General features: G+C 44.1%; 1 protein-coding gene across 2 annotated transcripts in view; it reads left to right on the forward strand.

Moving 5' to 3' along the window:
* The window catches only part of KIAA0319L (KIAA0319 like), a 119,067-nt gene extending 104,899 nt beyond the window's left edge, over positions 1-14,168 (forward strand). The window contains exons 16-21 of one of the 2 annotated variants that reach the window (XM_060784176.2): positions 307-466; positions 5,631-5,773; positions 7,850-7,972; positions 9,881-9,971; positions 10,076-10,167; positions 12,204-14,168. In XM_060784176.2, the coding sequence (XP_060640159.2) occupies positions 307-466; positions 5,631-5,773; positions 7,850-7,972; positions 9,881-9,971; positions 10,076-10,167; positions 12,204-12,391 (797 nt within the window). In that variant the 3' untranslated portion in view covers positions 12,392-14,168. The remainder of the gene's footprint in view (positions 1-306; positions 467-5,630; positions 5,774-7,849; positions 7,973-9,880; positions 9,972-10,075; positions 10,168-12,203) is intronic. The other variant, XM_060784177.2, reaches the window with a different exon arrangement.
* The last annotated feature ends 2,358 nt before the right edge of the window (positions 14,169-16,526 follow it).

Consider the following 16,526-nt stretch of genomic DNA (forward strand, 5'->3'; position numbering starts at 1 on the left):
CACAGGATGATGATGATGATTATTATTATTATTATTATTATTATTATTATTATTATTATGAACCTGCTTATGGTACTGCAGACCCCATTCTTACATATTCTTGATACTTTCCTGTGTTTGCATGAGTGGAAACCCTTACAGTAGTGAATTGCAACCTTTGCTGTGTTGCATGGGGTTGAATTTATGACCACATGGTGCTGATGCAGGAGGAAACTTCATAGCCTAGTGGTAGGGTTTCCTAAGGGCAGTGATTGAAATGGAATGTGGTGGAAGGGTAGGAACACTTCAACTTTGCTTTGTTTACAGATCCGAGGAAGAATAACCTTGTGGAGATGATACTGGACGTGAACGTCAGCCAACTGACGGAGCGGCAGAAGGGCATGTTCATCCGTCAGATAGGCGTCCTGTTGGGGGTCTTGGATTCAGACATCACCGTCCAAAAAATTCAGCCTTACACTGAACAGAGGTGAGGGACCACTGGGGTGAGTCTAAGGCAGTAAATGGAATTGTAGCCTCAAGGAGAAAGCAGTTGCAAAATGGCAAAAAGGAATGCAGTAATACCTTGAGACTCACTGCAAGGAAGCAATTGTTGGTGTTTGGCTTTATGGACTGCTGTCCACCTCATCAGGGGCAGATAGCAGATCAAAGTGCATTTAAAGAAGTGGTTTGTGGTTCATGATGTTTCTTTTTCACTGTTTGCCTCAAAGGTGCTATACTGGACTCATTTTATTTTATGCTAAAACAGACTAACATGGCTATCTCCATGAACGCAGCTGCAAATATTTATTTTTGAATAAAGATGGGAAAGCAATAAAATTGGCTGTGTGCTGGACAAATAGTATGCACAATATTTTGCAGCTAGGCACATGCTTGGGAAAAGGAATGTCTTCCTTAAGCGATAATGAGGGTTTCGGAGTGTATACAGATAACATTTCTATGACGACCCTACAGGTATAGACACCAACTTCTCAGCATGAATGTATTCAGGGGCAAATTGTTTTGTCAGCTTGCAAGACTAGCTGCATTTCTTCTGTATAGATAGGTGGCCTTTGTGTCACATAGGTTATTTCCCTCTCTGTAATTTGTTTGAAAGGCCCCCTGGTGGCGCAGCAGGTTAAACCGCTGAGCAGCTGAACTTGCTGACCGAAAGGTTGGTGGTTCGAATCCAGGGAGCGGAGTGAGCTCCAGCTGTTAGCTCTAGTTTCTGCCCACCTAGCAGTTCGAAAACATGCAAATATGAGTAGATCAATAGGTACTGCTTCTGCGAGAAGGTAACGCCACTCCATGCAGTCATGCTGGTCACATGACCTTGGAAGTATCTATAGCAATATCGGCTCTTAGGCTTGGAAATGGAGATGAGCACCACCCCAAGAGTCGGACATGATGAGACTTACTGTCAAAGGAAAACTTCTACTCAGAGGCGGCCCTAGGTAATTTTCAACGGTAAGCAAACAGTATTTTGGCGCCCCCCCCCCCCCCCCAACCAATCACTGATATATATTTTCTGTTCGTCATGGGAGTTCTGTGTGCCATATTTGGTTCAATTCCATCATTGGTGGAGTTCAGAATGCTCTTTGATTGTAGGTGAATTATATATCCCAGTAACTACAACTCGCATATGTCAAGTTCTATTCTCCCTCAAGAGAGCCCCTGGGCAAAATCAACTATACTGCAAATGTTTACTTTGCGTAATGGGTTGAGCCGCCCCTGCTTTTACTTTATCTACTGGGGTGAAAATTGCTGGAAGAAACATTAACAACCTTAGATATGCAGATGACACCACTTTGATGGCCGAAAGCAAGGAGGAGCTGAGGAGCCTTCTAATAAAGGTGAAAGAAGAAAGTGCAAAAGCTGGGTTGCAGTTAAACATAAAAACCCCCAGAATATGGCAACTGGACTGATTGATAACTGGCAAATAGAGGGAGAAAACAGACTTTGTATTTCTAAGTGCGAAGATTACTGCAGACGCAGACTGCAGCCAGGAAATCAGGAGACGCTTACTTCTTGGGAGGAGAGCAATATCCAATCTTGATAAAATAGTGAAGAGTAGAGACATCACACTGGCAGCGAAGATCCGTACAGTAAAAGCAATAGTATTCCCCGTAGTCACCTATGGATGTGAGAGCTGGACCTTAGGGAAGGCTGAGCGAAGGAAAATAGATGCTTTTGAACTGTGGTGTTGGAGGAAAGTTCTGAGAGTACCTTGGACCGCAAAAAGATCCAACCAATCCATACTTCAGGAAATAAAGCCTGACTGCTCATTGGAGGGAAGGATATTGGAGGCAAAGATGAAGTACTTTGGCCACATCATGAGAAGAAAGGAAAGCTTAGAGAAGACAATTATGATGGGGGAAATGGAAGGAAAAAGGAAGAGGGGCCGACCAAGGGCAAGATGGATGGATGGCATCCTTGAAGTGACTGGATTGACCTTGAAGGAGCTGGGGGTGGTGACGGCTGACAGGGAGCTCTGGCGTGGGCTGGTCCATGAGGTCACGAAGAGTCAGAAATGACTGAACGAATGAACAATAACAACTTTTTTGTGTGTCAGGAGCGACTTGAGAAACTGCAAGTTGCTTCTGGCTTGAGAGAATTGGCCATCTGCAAGGACGTTGCCCACGGGATGCCCGGATGGTTGATGTTTTACCATCATTGTTGGAGGCTTCTCTCATGTCCCTGCATGGGGAGCTGGAGCTGATAGAGGAAGCCTATCCATGCTCTCCCCAAATTTGAACCTACAACCTCTTGGTCTTCAATCTTGCTGGCACAAGGGTTTAACCCATTGTGCCACCGGAGGCTCCACCTACTTACTTATTTGATGGGTTTTAAGGGTTTAAAGCATGTGAAACTTGCAGAAAAATAAAGTGTCAAACAACCATCTTCTGGGGAAACAAAAGTAAAGCAGACTTGCCAGTCAGTTGAAGGGAAGAGGAAGAGAAGCAACCTGCATTCATGTCTGAGCCACTTCTGCATATCCTTTTGAGGGCCAAAGATTGGAAGAAATAGCACTTAACCTTGCAAAGGAGGCAGGGAGCCTGCACCCTTCCTGCCGATGTGTGATCCTGTTACCACATGAAGGGCCTGGGTCCAACCCATGCTCCTGTGTGGCCCATCATCCCCTGACTTCCAACCTTTTGTGCAGACTCCGGTTGTTAATTTTGCTTGGCCTGTCAACCTTCAAAACAAAACTTCTTTGAATAAACAATGAGCAGAAAGGTTATCTTGCAATGCCAATTACCTTGTGGGGATGTCAAAGCATGCTTCAAAATGGCACCAGCAGAAAGCTGTTGACTGAACAAATATTGGAGTTAGGAGTTCACTCCCTAACATGCATTATCTTAATGAACAATGGCTGCTGTAAACAGTTATTTAAGAAACCTTCCTTGTTTCCTGTTAGATTTTCCCAAGATGCCACTTGGTGCAGTAGTAAAGTGCCTGTATTTTGTTGACCTTGGCAAGCCTGCCTCCTTTAACAGGGTGTGCTGAGAAACCGAGACACTTTGGGCTTTTATTACCAACACTTGTCTTTCCCCCTTCCTTGCTCCATCCTTCTCTTAAACCAGTCATTTACCCTTCTTCCTCTAAGTAGAAGAGGAAGATGTTTGCTTCTGATCAATACATATTTGGCTGCTGTTAAGGAAGCATAAAGTAAATGGAAGAGATCTGCATTTTCTCCTTGCTCTCCATCTGTTTTAAAGAAGTGCAGTTTCTTCCTTGCCAGGTAGACAGGATGGGGTTTTTGTTGCTACTTTGCTCTGCTGGCTAGAAGATTATTTTCTTTTATAATTAATTAGAGCTGTACATTTTGTGCTTTAGACAAATCTGAATGTGTACAATGTAAATAAATCATTTACATTGATTTATTTACATTGTACACATCGTTTTTTTCATAATTGTTTTGCTTTTAGGATTTGACCTCTCAAAAGTATCTGGACTTCCGAGGGGCATTCATTAAAGATTTCCTCTGACCCACTTCTATTTATCACAGAATGCTGAAACTGCACATGTGTAATGATATAAGTCTCGATATGTTACGTTCCAATTTACAACTCAGAACTGATAAAAGTCTTGATATTAAAGGTGCTGAAGTGGTGGGAGGTTTGATAATGGACCCAGAGCAGTCATCAAGTTCCTTTACTTGAAAGGCCACACACCAAAGGAGACATTTGATGAGATTTTTTTTGTCATATCAGAAGTGACTTGAGAAACTGCAAGACGCTTCTGGTGTGAGAGAATTGGCCATCTGCAAGGACGTTGCCCAGCGGACGCCCGGGTGTTTTGATGTTTTTACCATCCTTGTGGGAGGCTTCTCTTGTGTCCCCGCATGAGGAGCTGGAGCTGATAGAGGGAGCTCATCCGCGCTCTCCCCAGATTTGAACCTGCAGCCTGTCAGTCTTCAGCCGGCACAGGGGTTTAACCCACTGCGCCACCGGGGGCTCCTTGTTTGATGAGATGAGAGGGGTTTATGGTGATGATTCCCCATCATATGATGTAGTCAAGAGCTGGCATCGCCAGTTCAAATGTAGTCTGAGTTTGGTGCAAACAGCTCCAATTCCAGGGCGACCCCACTCTGCTATTGATGAACACACCATGCAGCAAGTGGAGGTCGCCATTTTGGAAAATCACTGCATGGCCACCTAGCCCAAAATGTCAAGATTAGTGTGGGGCCCGTGGAAAAAAATCAGCCAAGACCATCTTCACATGTGTAAGGTATCCGCTCCCTGGGTCCCCTGGCTGCTCATGCCTTTCCAGAAGCAGAACAAGTCGAATGCTCTCAGGCTGTATTGACAACGTGCCATGAAACCAGGAGGACTTTTTCAACAGACTGATCACACAGGATGAAAGCTTAGTCCATTGCTATGATCCTGAGACTAAAGTCCAATCAATGCAATGGAAGCATCATGACTCGCCACCTGCAAAGAAGGCACATGCCCAACTCTCATCAGGCAAGGTCATGCTCACAGTATTTTGGGACTAGCATGGAGTAGTACTGACAGATTTCTTAGCAAAGGGTACCACAATCACTGGGACATACTATGCTTTACTGCTGCGGAAATTGCGGGAGGAGGCCATCTAAACCAAGAGACGTGGCTTGCTCACCAAAGGTGTCTGCCTTCTGCAAGACAGTGCACCAGTTCACAACATACATGTTGCCCAAGTGGAAGCATGCTCTAGTGGCTTTGAAATTCTACTGAATCCCCCTTATTAACCTGACCTCGCACCATTGGACTTCCACCTCTTTCCAACTATGAAGTTATTTTTGAAGGGCAAGCATTTTTCAGATGATGAGACTCTGATTTCCAAAGTCACAACGTAGCTTTTGGAGCAACCTGTTGACTTCGATAAGCAAGGTGTTTACAGTTGCTTAAAAAGATGGGAGAAGTGTGTGACCCTAGATGGCACCGATAGACAGAAGGACTCATAACTATGCCAAGTTCCATTGCTCTCAGTCCACAGGAAGTAGGCCAGGGGAAATCTTTAATGAACCCTCTCATACCAGCAGCAAAAAAAAAAAAAAAAAGGTTTTGTATTCTGAACTATTTCTGTGCATCTCTAGCTCTCCATCTCATCCCCAAACTTGTAATTCTTCTGTTTGTTCTGCTTTTACCTTGCAACATTCTTGTCTCTTGCAGCACAAAGATGGTGTTTTATGTGTGGAACCAGCCCTCTCACCTGCTCTTCAAAGGACATGACGTCGCATGGACCCTCAAGAATGAACTGCGGAAGCAGCAGTCTGGCTTCCTCATCTTCCGGGCATTGGAGATCAATACTGTCAGTAAGTTGGAAGCATAGCTGAAGCAGCTACTTCTCCAGTCCTTGCCACTTAGCATTGCCACCTTAGGGTGAAAGATTTCACCTATCCACATCTTCCTTAGTTCCGGTACCATGAAAACTACATTGTGATGACAGGCAGAAACTTAACCGAGCTGGAAACTACATGTTTGTCCTTCCAGATATATCTCAAAGTGAGCAAATTATGTGCATGTTAAAGTCAGCCATTCATAAGTTAATACTTGAAATAGATAACAAAAGTCATTCTCTCCCACTCCCTCAGGAGGAGTGGGAGATGGTAGAAGATATGGTTGCTTCTAGTATATATCCTTGTCTAGCTACTATCTAGATTGCTGGGATTTGTGCATTTAGGTAGCACCACAGATTCTATTAAGGCAAAGATGAACATGGCACAAAGACATCCAAGTGTTTGCATCTGAGCAGCTGTAGTTCCTCTCAAACCTCAACTGCTTTCCTTCCCAATCTTAGACGAGGCAGTACAGCATGCATCATATATGTTACCTCCGTCATGATAAATAGTAACCCAGAAAGGCAGACCACTTCTTTTGTCCACATATTTCAGATAGATAGAGGAATAATAATAATAATAATAATATATTTATATTCCACCCTTCTCACCCTGAAAGGGACTCAAGGCAGATCACAAGTACACATACAGACAGCACAGAAGGAGGTGTTGTTTCGATGCCATGGATGGTTGGGCTGGAGTCCACAGGGGGTGCTGTCACTCCATCCTCTATGACAAATAGCCATCAGGACTTCCTCATTCCAGCATTTTCTGATCTTATTTTTCTTTATGGCATTGTAAAACACCTCCCCCGCTTTTAGTGGTACGTAATTTTTCTAATTACAGCGAAAGCTGTTTTCAAACTGCTTTGGTAAACAGTGAGCAGGGCTGACAGTCGACCGCTCACGCCGACCCGGGGCTTTGAACTTGCAACCTTTCACCTTTGATAGATTTTATAATTGCTGATGATTTACCAGCTGTGCTAAACTTCTGGCCCATGCTTTATGTTGGTGCCTGCATGGCATCACTTCTCAAAACCAGCAGGATACAGCTAGGTGGGTTCGGTTTCTTGTTTTGTGCACAAAAGAGAGACAGTATCACAATCATGTTATTTAATTATGAGATCCCCTGTGTAGTCTTCCATGATATGCAATAAAGATTGCTCTGGTGTGTGGGAAGGGGTAAATCAAGCCTGGGCAGAGGATTTATGTGTCTTATGACCCTGCGACTCTGCATACATGATGTGTTTGAGCCATATGTGTGTGTGTATGTGTATATCTCTATGTATATGTATATATGTATGTACGTATATATGTGTGTGTGTGTGTGTGTATATATATATATATATATATGGGGCTTTATTATTAGAGGCAAAGATGAAGTACTTTGGCCACATCATGAGAAGAAAGGAAAGCTTAAAGAAGACAATGATGCTGGGGAAAATGGAAGGAAAAAGGAAGAGGAGCCAACCAAGGGCATGATGGATGGATGGTATCCTTGAAGTGACTGGCTTGACTCTGAAGGAACTGGGGGAGGTGATAGCCGACAGGGCGCTCTGGCGTGGGATGGTCCATGAGGTCACAAAGAGTCGGAAGTGACTGAACGAATGATCAACAAAAATATGGGGCTTTAGGGTAGTTTCGTGTATTCCAAACAATACATGTGTAGTACTCATATAAGCTCCTGTGTCTTTTGAAGAATTCCTTTCACAATAAACATATCACTCCAGCAACACAGCTGATGCACAAAGGGATCTCACAGAAAGGTAGAGAGTACATGCCTTGAGCTCCTAGGCAAAAAAGTGAATGCTTTTTCTATAAAGAAAGCATTGTATCCCATCCTGTCATATACTAATGGCATTCACAATGAGCCCAAGATAAAGAGCAAGGTTCAGGACATAAAAGGAGTTCAGTTGCCACTTTTAAGAGGCCAGGTATGTAAGGACCTCCTTCAGTCCCCATGACTGCAAGCCTGGCTGTGCATCTCTCTTGGTGGCTGCTCTGCTTGGCTCTGCATTCCGTCGTGTTGACTGGACTCTCTCTCTCCCCACAGCCTGCCAGCTGAACTGTTCAGACCATGGACACTGCAACTCTTTCACCAAGCGCTGCGTCTGCGACCCATTCTGGATGGAGAACTTCATCAAAGTGCAGATTGGTGATGGAGAAAGTAATTGTGGTGAGCAGACTCCAGTTTCTGGTAGATTCCCCCCTCAGTTGATGGAGCAGGATTCAAAGGAGATGAAGCCTCTCTGGGTTGCATAGCTTTTGTGCCTGCATTTTGTAGAGGAGGGCCCAGCAAAAAGCGGAGGCACATTGGGCAGAAGGTGGAGGGTGTCAGATTGCCACAGGCTGGGAATTGTATATATTAGTTGTGTGTTGACCTTGAAGAAACCATTGAGATAATTTTCAGGTCTTGGGGAACCTTTGCATAACATTATTATATGTATAGCTTGCAAAGAAGAGTGTGTTTCTTTAATTGCAATTTTTTGTGGAACCACTGGAAATCTTTCTTGAGACTCTGCAGTTCCAGGAAATCCTGGTTTAGAAATTTTGGTTCAAATTGTTCTTCAGAACACCATAGCTGTTAGAAGCGGAGCTTCTTTGCTTGGAAAATAGTTCAGAACCAAATCATGTTGGGCTTCTCTGCACAAATTGTGTATTTTCCCTGGCTTCTGTGCTGAGCTGGATCCAAGACTTCACACAACATACTCCCAGGCCTGGCCATTTCAAAGGCCACAACATTTCCTTCCGTTTTCAGAGCATAGCATTCCTGTCTTTCCCTCAGAGGCCTCATTGTAGCAATATCAAGACCCCAGACCAATGGCACAGCTCCTCCTTCCCATTCCAATCTCCAATCTATTAGCCCCCAAGGAACTAGGAAATGGATGCTTCTGTTTGATGTCTGATGTTTTCTCTTATGTCTCATGTAACAGGTTGCGTTTTTTATTTAATTTTAGTTGTTAAGGTATAATGTGTGTTTATATGTTGGGTTGTCAATTTTCGTTATTATGGGTGTATTGTAGTTGTGTTCGGGCATTGAATGTTTGCCTTTTATGTTTGGAATCCACCCTGATTCCCTACGAGGAGATGGAATGGAATATAAATATATTATTATTATTATTATTATTATTATTATTATTATTATTGACACAAAAGCACAGTATGTCACAGCAAACGAGATCTATATGCTGGATTTCATATCGCAAAATCACAAGTCGAACACTTCCCAAGTGTCTAGGACTGTGCGATGTATTTTTGAACGATGCACGCAGATCCACGCAAGGTGGCCTTTTACAGTTGACAGATCGTGATTTTGTCAATGTTTATTGTTTCCAAATGCCGGCTGAGATCTTTTGACACGGCACCCAGTGTGTCAATGACCACTGGAACCACCTGAATTGGTTTATGCCGCAGCCTTTGCAGTTCGATTTTGAGATCCTGATAACAGCTGAGTTTTTTCCTGTTGTTTTTCCTCAATGTGACTGTCATCTGGTATGGCGACATCAATAATCCAAACTTTTTTCTTTTCTACAATCATGATGTCTGGTGTATTGTGTTCCTAAACTTAGTCAGTCTGGATTCGAAAGTCCCACAGAATTTTTGCGTGTTCATTTTCCACTACCTTTGCAGGTTTATGATCCCACCAATTCTTTACTACTGGCAGGTGGTACTTGTGACATAAGTTCCAGTGAATCATTTGGGCCAGAGTTGTGCCTTTGTTTGTAGTCCGTCTGTGCGATTTTCTTTCAACAGTTGAGGATATAATCCCTGGTTGTTTATTATTATTATTATTTATTTATTTATTTATTTAGATCAAAAGCATTACATTAATTAGTATAAAACCGATAAAAAATAGAAGGAGCGCAGGTGGCTAAATATCTTTTGACCAAAAACAGGCAACAGCAATGGCATTGTCTTTAGCCTCCAACAATTCTTCCTCTGTACATGAGGCAGGGCATAGTGGACTAGCATATAGATGTGGAGTTGTCTGTTCTGCTCCACAGTCATTATTATTATTATTATTATTATTATTATTACTATCTCAAATTCAAATGCTCAGACTGCCTTTCTGTAATTCTTCCAGAATGGAGTGTGCTCTATGTCGTCATTGCATCCTTTGTCATCGTGGTTTCTGTCGGGATCTTCTCCTGGGTGGTGGTGTGTTGCTTCAAGAGGTGAGTAAGGCTTGGAACCAGACTCTCAATGGGGCAAACACTTTCTCCATAAGGATACTGAGGTTTCAGCCTGTCTCTACCCCTTTTTGTTTGTCTCCCTTCAGGCGTAAAGGGAAACCCAAACGGAAGAGTAAATACAAAATTTTGGATGCCACAGATCAAGAGAGCCTGGCATTGAAACCAAACCCCAAAGCAGGTGAGGCATTGGAAGAAAGGTTAGGAGATAAGGGTGCTGAGTCAAGCTGGTTTCTATTCCCGGGAGTTTGGACATCTTTGCTTGGCACAGAGAAGGCCTTGGCCCTATGAGCGTTGATTTGAAGGCATTCAGTAATTCAAGGAAGGCCTGTCTATCCCAAAGGTGCATCTGACAATGCCTGTCAAGATTAATGCTAGAAGCCTTGCAAAATTTGGGCCACTTTTTCTCCAGTTGCTATGAATATGTACAGTGCAGTAGTGCTTTCCAAATAATTAGGGGGGTGGAGGGGCAAACCTTTTCTGTCAGGCCTATCTGTCAGCAAGTTGATGCAGCTGGACCAAAAAACCGGCTCATGCCGCTTATATTTCAGGGTGCATCTACACTTTCGAATTAATGCAGTTTGACAGCAACGTAACTGCCATGGCTCCATATTATGGAATCCTGGGAGTTGTCGTTTTACAAGATCCTTAGTCTTCTCTGCCAAAGAATGCTAGAGTCTCCCCAAACAGCAACTCCCAGGATTCCATAGCAGTTAAAGTGGTGCCAAACTTCATTAATTTGAAAGTGTAATGCACTCAGTAATTTTTAGATTATAATAACCTCAGGAGAAGGTCCTGCTGTCTTGTTTGTTCTGTAAACCCTAACCTATATTAGCCTCCAGTGGGGCAATGGGTTAAACCCTTGTGCTGGCAGGACTAAAGACCAACAGGTCGGAGCTTCGAATCTGGGGAGAGCACGAATGAGCTCCCTCTGTCAGCTCCTGCTCCCCATGTGGGGACATGAGAGAAGCCTCCCACAAGGATGGTAAAACATCGAACATCCAGGCATCCCCTGGGCAAATTCCTTGCAGATGGTCAATTCTCTCACACAAGAAATGACTTGCAGTTTCTCAAATTGCTCCTGACACAAAAAAGCCCTACATTGATAAAAATGTGTTTTATTGGGGGGGGGGGGGGGGGGGGTCAGGAATGACTTGAGAAATTGCAAGTTGCTTCTGGTGTGAGAAAATTGGATGTTTGCAAGGACGTTGTCCAGGGGACACCTGGATGTTTGAGATATATATACCGTTTTTTATGGCATATAAGACAACTTATCCCAAGGAAATCTTCTCAAAAGTCAGAGGTCGTCTTATATGTGGGAGTTGTCTTATAGAGCGGGTGCTGAAACTTCCAATCTGGATTGGAGAATCTGTGATTACTGCATATGGTGCGGGGAGCTCAAAAATGGCAGTGGCCACATCCCTGCCGTATGCAGTGACTGTATGAAAGCATTAAGGGCGACGCTGTACAAGTACAGTAGAAGAAAATCCATTCATCAGGATTCGTGGACTTAATGCGGTCCCGATGGTGAAGGGGTACCTCACCAGGAAGGTGTAAGTGAAGGGCGGAGCAAGTTGCAGGCTTCTGGGGTGCCCGGGGTATGGAAAAAAGAGATAGAGTGGCTCTGGGCCCAAAAAAACACACCTCTTTTACCTGTCTGGCCCGCCCTTGTATCCTATTACCGTACTTCCTCCTCTGCCTCTCAGATCTCACTCCTGAAGACTGCAGTGAAGCGGTGCAGGTGTGCATGTGCGAGATCTGAGAGGCAGAGAAGGAGTTACAGTAATAGGAAAATTACCATATTGAAATCGAATCTGATGCTTTCTAAATTTTTATTTGGTTTATGTTGGAAGAGGGGGAGTCTTATACGGCAAGTATATCCCAAACTCTAGATTTTAACTGGAAAAGTTGGGGGTCATTTTATACGCCCAGTTGTCTTATATGCCGTAAAATACGGTATATTTTTACCATCCTTGTGGGAGGCTTCCTTCATGTCCCCACATGGGGAGTTGGAGCTGACAGAGGGAGCTCAACCCACTCTTTGGATTTGAACTGCTGACCTGTTGGTCATAAGTCCTGCTGGCACAAGGGTTTAACTTATTTAACTCACCGGGAGGGGGGTTCCATAGCAATGTGCAATATATACCTATTAGGAATATCTCTCTTTTGTGCTCAGTTGCAAGTTTCTCTTAGTGTCCTCTCTGTTTCCTTTTGAAGGTAGTAAGCAAAAATGCCAGGCCCAGAATACAAGCCTGATGCATTCGGAGTCAGAGCTGGACAGCGACGAGGCCATCTTCACGTGGCCGGACCGGGAGAAAGGGAAGCTGCTCCAGCACCAGAATGGCTTCCTTCACAACGGCCAGGCAGCTGCCAAGCCAAAGAACCAGCGGGAGGAGATCCTATAGCCCATATTAGGGGAGTCAGGGAGGGAGGGAAGGAAAGCAAGAAGGGGCTGCTGCTCGCAGAGGTTCGCCCGTCTGCCCGACTGCCCAGGAGGCCGTTCCACTCCTCAGAGGGCCCTGAGGAGCCACCGGAGGCCTGCTGGGACCTCTGAAGGAGAGCGCTGCTAACTCATTACGTGGGGACTACCTTTTGTTTACTGCTGATCTTTAATATTTTTCTTTCTCCAAGTCTTAACTGCCTGTACTTGAAATTGGACTTCAAGGGAAAATTCTGGTAAAAACAGAAAAAAATAGAAGCTGTGAAACAAAAACAAAAGACTGTGAAGACGATGGGTCTGAAATGCTGTAGGACTTGAAACCACTCTTGTGAGAATACGCACTTGCTTTGCCCAGACTGCAAAATGTGGCCCAACCCAAAATGCGTTTGCTGCGGGGCTGGCAAACAGTCTTGATTCAAAGGACCTTATCCTGGCTCTTTTCCGGCCTGGAAGTCAAGAAGACACAAACGGGACTTTTTAAAGCACTTGCTTCGACAGCGGGAAGATGATGTTGGGTGCCACTCTTTTTTCTTTCTTTTGGAAATTAGGCCAGGCATTATCATCTCCAGGGCAAAGGGGCAAAATTGCCTTTTTGGCCACCTTCATGATTGTAAGGGGTTTCCATTCCTTTTATTTTAAATTATTGCGAGTTTAGCCACTGTGTGGGAACGGGAGACTCCTCCTCCATGTCCGGCTCCCTCCGTCCTGCCTTGACCCTTAGCAGTCGGTGACACTGGAAGACCATAACTTCCTCTAACTTTTGACACTCTGTTTGTCTCACAAAAACTCTTTGCACACGGGGAAAGTGGGGTCAAAGGCTGACATGAGCCATTTGATTGATGCCTATCTCATTCCAGCTCCATCACCTTGCACTTTTTTGTAGTGTGCTTCTCACATGGAAAAGCTGGGTGTCTGGAGTCACAAAGATCCCTTAAATGTTGCTTTGCCCAAATCAGAAGCCTCCGCTTTGCAAAGGTGGAGAGTTTCCTCACTACACAAACACCAGCTCCCTTCCCTGTCTTAACTGGAGGTTCATTGTTGTGTGATCCTGGTATAAGTGATTTTCCTCTTTCTCCCTTCCTCTTGTCACCTCCTGTTTTCCCTGTGCCATTACCTGCTCCTCACACTTGAAAAAAGCATGTCTTTCTCTCCACTCAGTGGTTCTCAATCTGTGGGTCCCCAGATGTTTTGGCCTTCAACTCCCAGAAATCCTAACAGATGGTAAACTTGCTGGAATTTCTGGGAGTTGTAGGCCAAAACATCTGGGGTCCCATAGGTTGAGAACCACTGAGTTTGAAGGAAAGCATAGCTATGACCAGCATTCCTTTGGCTCCTCTTCTCTCTTTTCAATGGTGTCTGTGTCCAGTGAGCAGCCCTTCCAGCAGCTCCTGTTTTGACTTGTGAGCCCTTTAAATTTCAAAAACTGGAACGTCTCAAACACTCATCCAGTCAGAGACGGCTCTAGGTATATCCGCCAAAGTCCGACAGACCCAGAGCCAAAGGTTTACAATACTAATTTGAGTCGTTTGATCAGAATAATTGCTGGGGGTCGGGAAGATGAAGGTGATACATAGGCATAGAAGGGATGGGAGGGCAGAAGCTGAACATCCTTCCTTGAGGTGAGAAACAGGTTTTTCCTGAGCTCTGTTTACATTGCTGCACTACTGATTTGTTGAAGGCGATGAAGATTAAACACACTACTCAGTTCGTGGGGGCATCTCTCCCCCGTCGATTGTAAATAAGGCTCCTGTCTTCTTTCTTGGTCTTTTCCTCAAAGTTGGATGACTGCTTGGGTTCTAACAGCTGCCAGGAAGCATTGTGTAGGATCCTTCGATATGGAGACCGGCATTGGACCCATGGAGGGGATGGGATCACTTTATACTTGGGCCTGGGATCACTTCTTCTCAGACTGGAGTTGTATTGTTGTCCTTTGGCTGCAGTGAAAGTGCTGGGCTAAGAACGGAAACCAGATTAAGGGCCCATTTTCACTGACCATGTAATGCAATTTCAAAAAAACCTCAAAAATGGCGCAGATGATTCCATAGGCAATCCTGGAAGCAGTTAGGGGCTTGCAGGGTGATGACATAAACCACATTAAGATATTTCTTTTATACAATTTCATAGAATTGTAAGAGTTAGAAGAGACTACAAAGGCCATCCAGCTGAACTCCCTTTCGTGCAGGATGTCGTACAGCAAAGCAGGAACATCTCTGACCTTAAACATCACACCAGCTTGGTAAAATCAGTAAGCAGTGTATTGAAGAATATAAGAATGCAAAGCAGTAAAATTAGCAAAAACATTAAAGTTCCAAAACAAAGGTTAGTCCATGGGCTTCAAGGCAAAATAAGATCCATAGGTATAAAAATCCATGAAACACAAATCGGGAGTTTGGCAAAAACTTGGTACATGAAACTAAGAACACTTGAAAGCAATACTGTCATGAAATTCCAACGTTGACCCAACTGAGGCAACTCCTATGAATCAATATAAGGCTTTTCCAGATCCCAGAACCAAAAGGAAAGCATTTCTCTTGACCTAACAACACAAAGGTTTCTTATATTTCTTTTCCTGTAAACGAACTGATCTTCTTTGTGTCTATCTGTTTACAAAAGCCTTGCTTTCTATCTACACTCTCATTAACTTGACTCTGATTAACTTGACTCTTATTAACCTAACAAATAATCTTTAGAAGTTGTTCTGTGAAAGACTGTGAAGGGCCTCTCCCAGGAATGTGACCTTGTAAATCTTCCTGAAACAGCTTGGGCCTCTCATCTGGGCTTAATTCAGGCCCAGGCAAACCCTCATCCCCATTGCCAACAGACCCAGGCCCACCATCAGGAACATCATCCCCATTCCTATCATGAACATCAGATACAAGCATAGGCTGAGCAGGCTGACATACAGCACACAAAGCACTCCCAACAGATGACCATCCATCCTTTGTTTTAAAACCTGCAGAGAAGACTCCGTCACAAGCCAAGGCAGCATATTCCACTGTGAAATAGCATGCACCATCAGGAAGTTCTTCCTAATGTTTACATGGAATCTTTTCCTGCAATTTGAACACACTGCTGCACTGTGTCCTAGTCTCCAGAGCAGCAGAAAACAAAGTGTGCCCCTTTCTGCACAATTGGACACCTTTTCAAATATTTAAATATGTTTTCATTCATTTATTTATGAAATTTATACCCTGCTTTTCCCAGTCAAGGGCCCAAGGCGGCTTACAGCCAGTAAAGGTATACAATATATGTAAGTTAAAATCATAAATATTAGCAAATGCTGTGAAACACTTAATTACAACCCCAATAAAAATGCATTAAAAACCACCCTGATAACACGTAACGAAGTTGAAGGGCCTTCCTAACCTTCAAATATCACTATTTTCCCCCAAAGACTTCCTTGCAAAGGAAGGTTTTTAGGCTCTTCCTGAATGCCAACAAAGAGGGTGGAGATCTAATCTCTGGGAGGGCATTCCAAAGAGAGGGAGCCACTCCCGAGAAGGACTCGTCTCTAGTGATCTTCAAATTGAGAGTGTCACGGATGCTCAAGGAGACCAGCATTTTCCGCTCTTGATCTTAATGCTCTACCTGATGGATACAAAGGAATGCGATGTCTGAGGTAATCTGGACCGATGCCGTGAAGGGCTTTAAAGGTCAAAACCCATGGCTCTCATGTCACCATCTCTCAGTCGCCTTTTCTCCAAGTCAAACATCCATCTCCTTTAGCTGCTCCTCACGGGCTTGGTTTCCAAACTCTGGACCCCTTCCATCTCCATCTTCAATTGTCTTGCCCAGAACTGGGCACAGTCTTATTCCAGGTGAAGTCTGACCAAAACAGAAGAGAGTGGGAGTAAGACTTCCCTTCATCGAAACACTTTACTCCTGTTGATTTCGTGGGAGTCCCTTATCTGACCTCTGCAGTTTGAAGCTACACTAAATGGTCAGTGAAGGTGGGGTCTAAGATTGGTCCTTGCTGGAGTTTGAAGTCTGCTCTCCTCTGAATTTCTACGGATCTGAGCAGCCACAGGAGATGGCTTGGAGACTGTGCAAGATATGGCAGATGTTTCCTTGGGAGTCTTGTGAGGTGGGCCTTTTTTAGA

Source organism: Anolis sagrei, chromosome X, assembly GCF_037176765.1.
Source record: "Anolis sagrei isolate rAnoSag1 chromosome X, rAnoSag1.mat, whole genome shotgun sequence".
NCBI lineage: Eukaryota > Metazoa > Chordata > Lepidosauria > Squamata > Dactyloidae > Anolis > Anolis sagrei.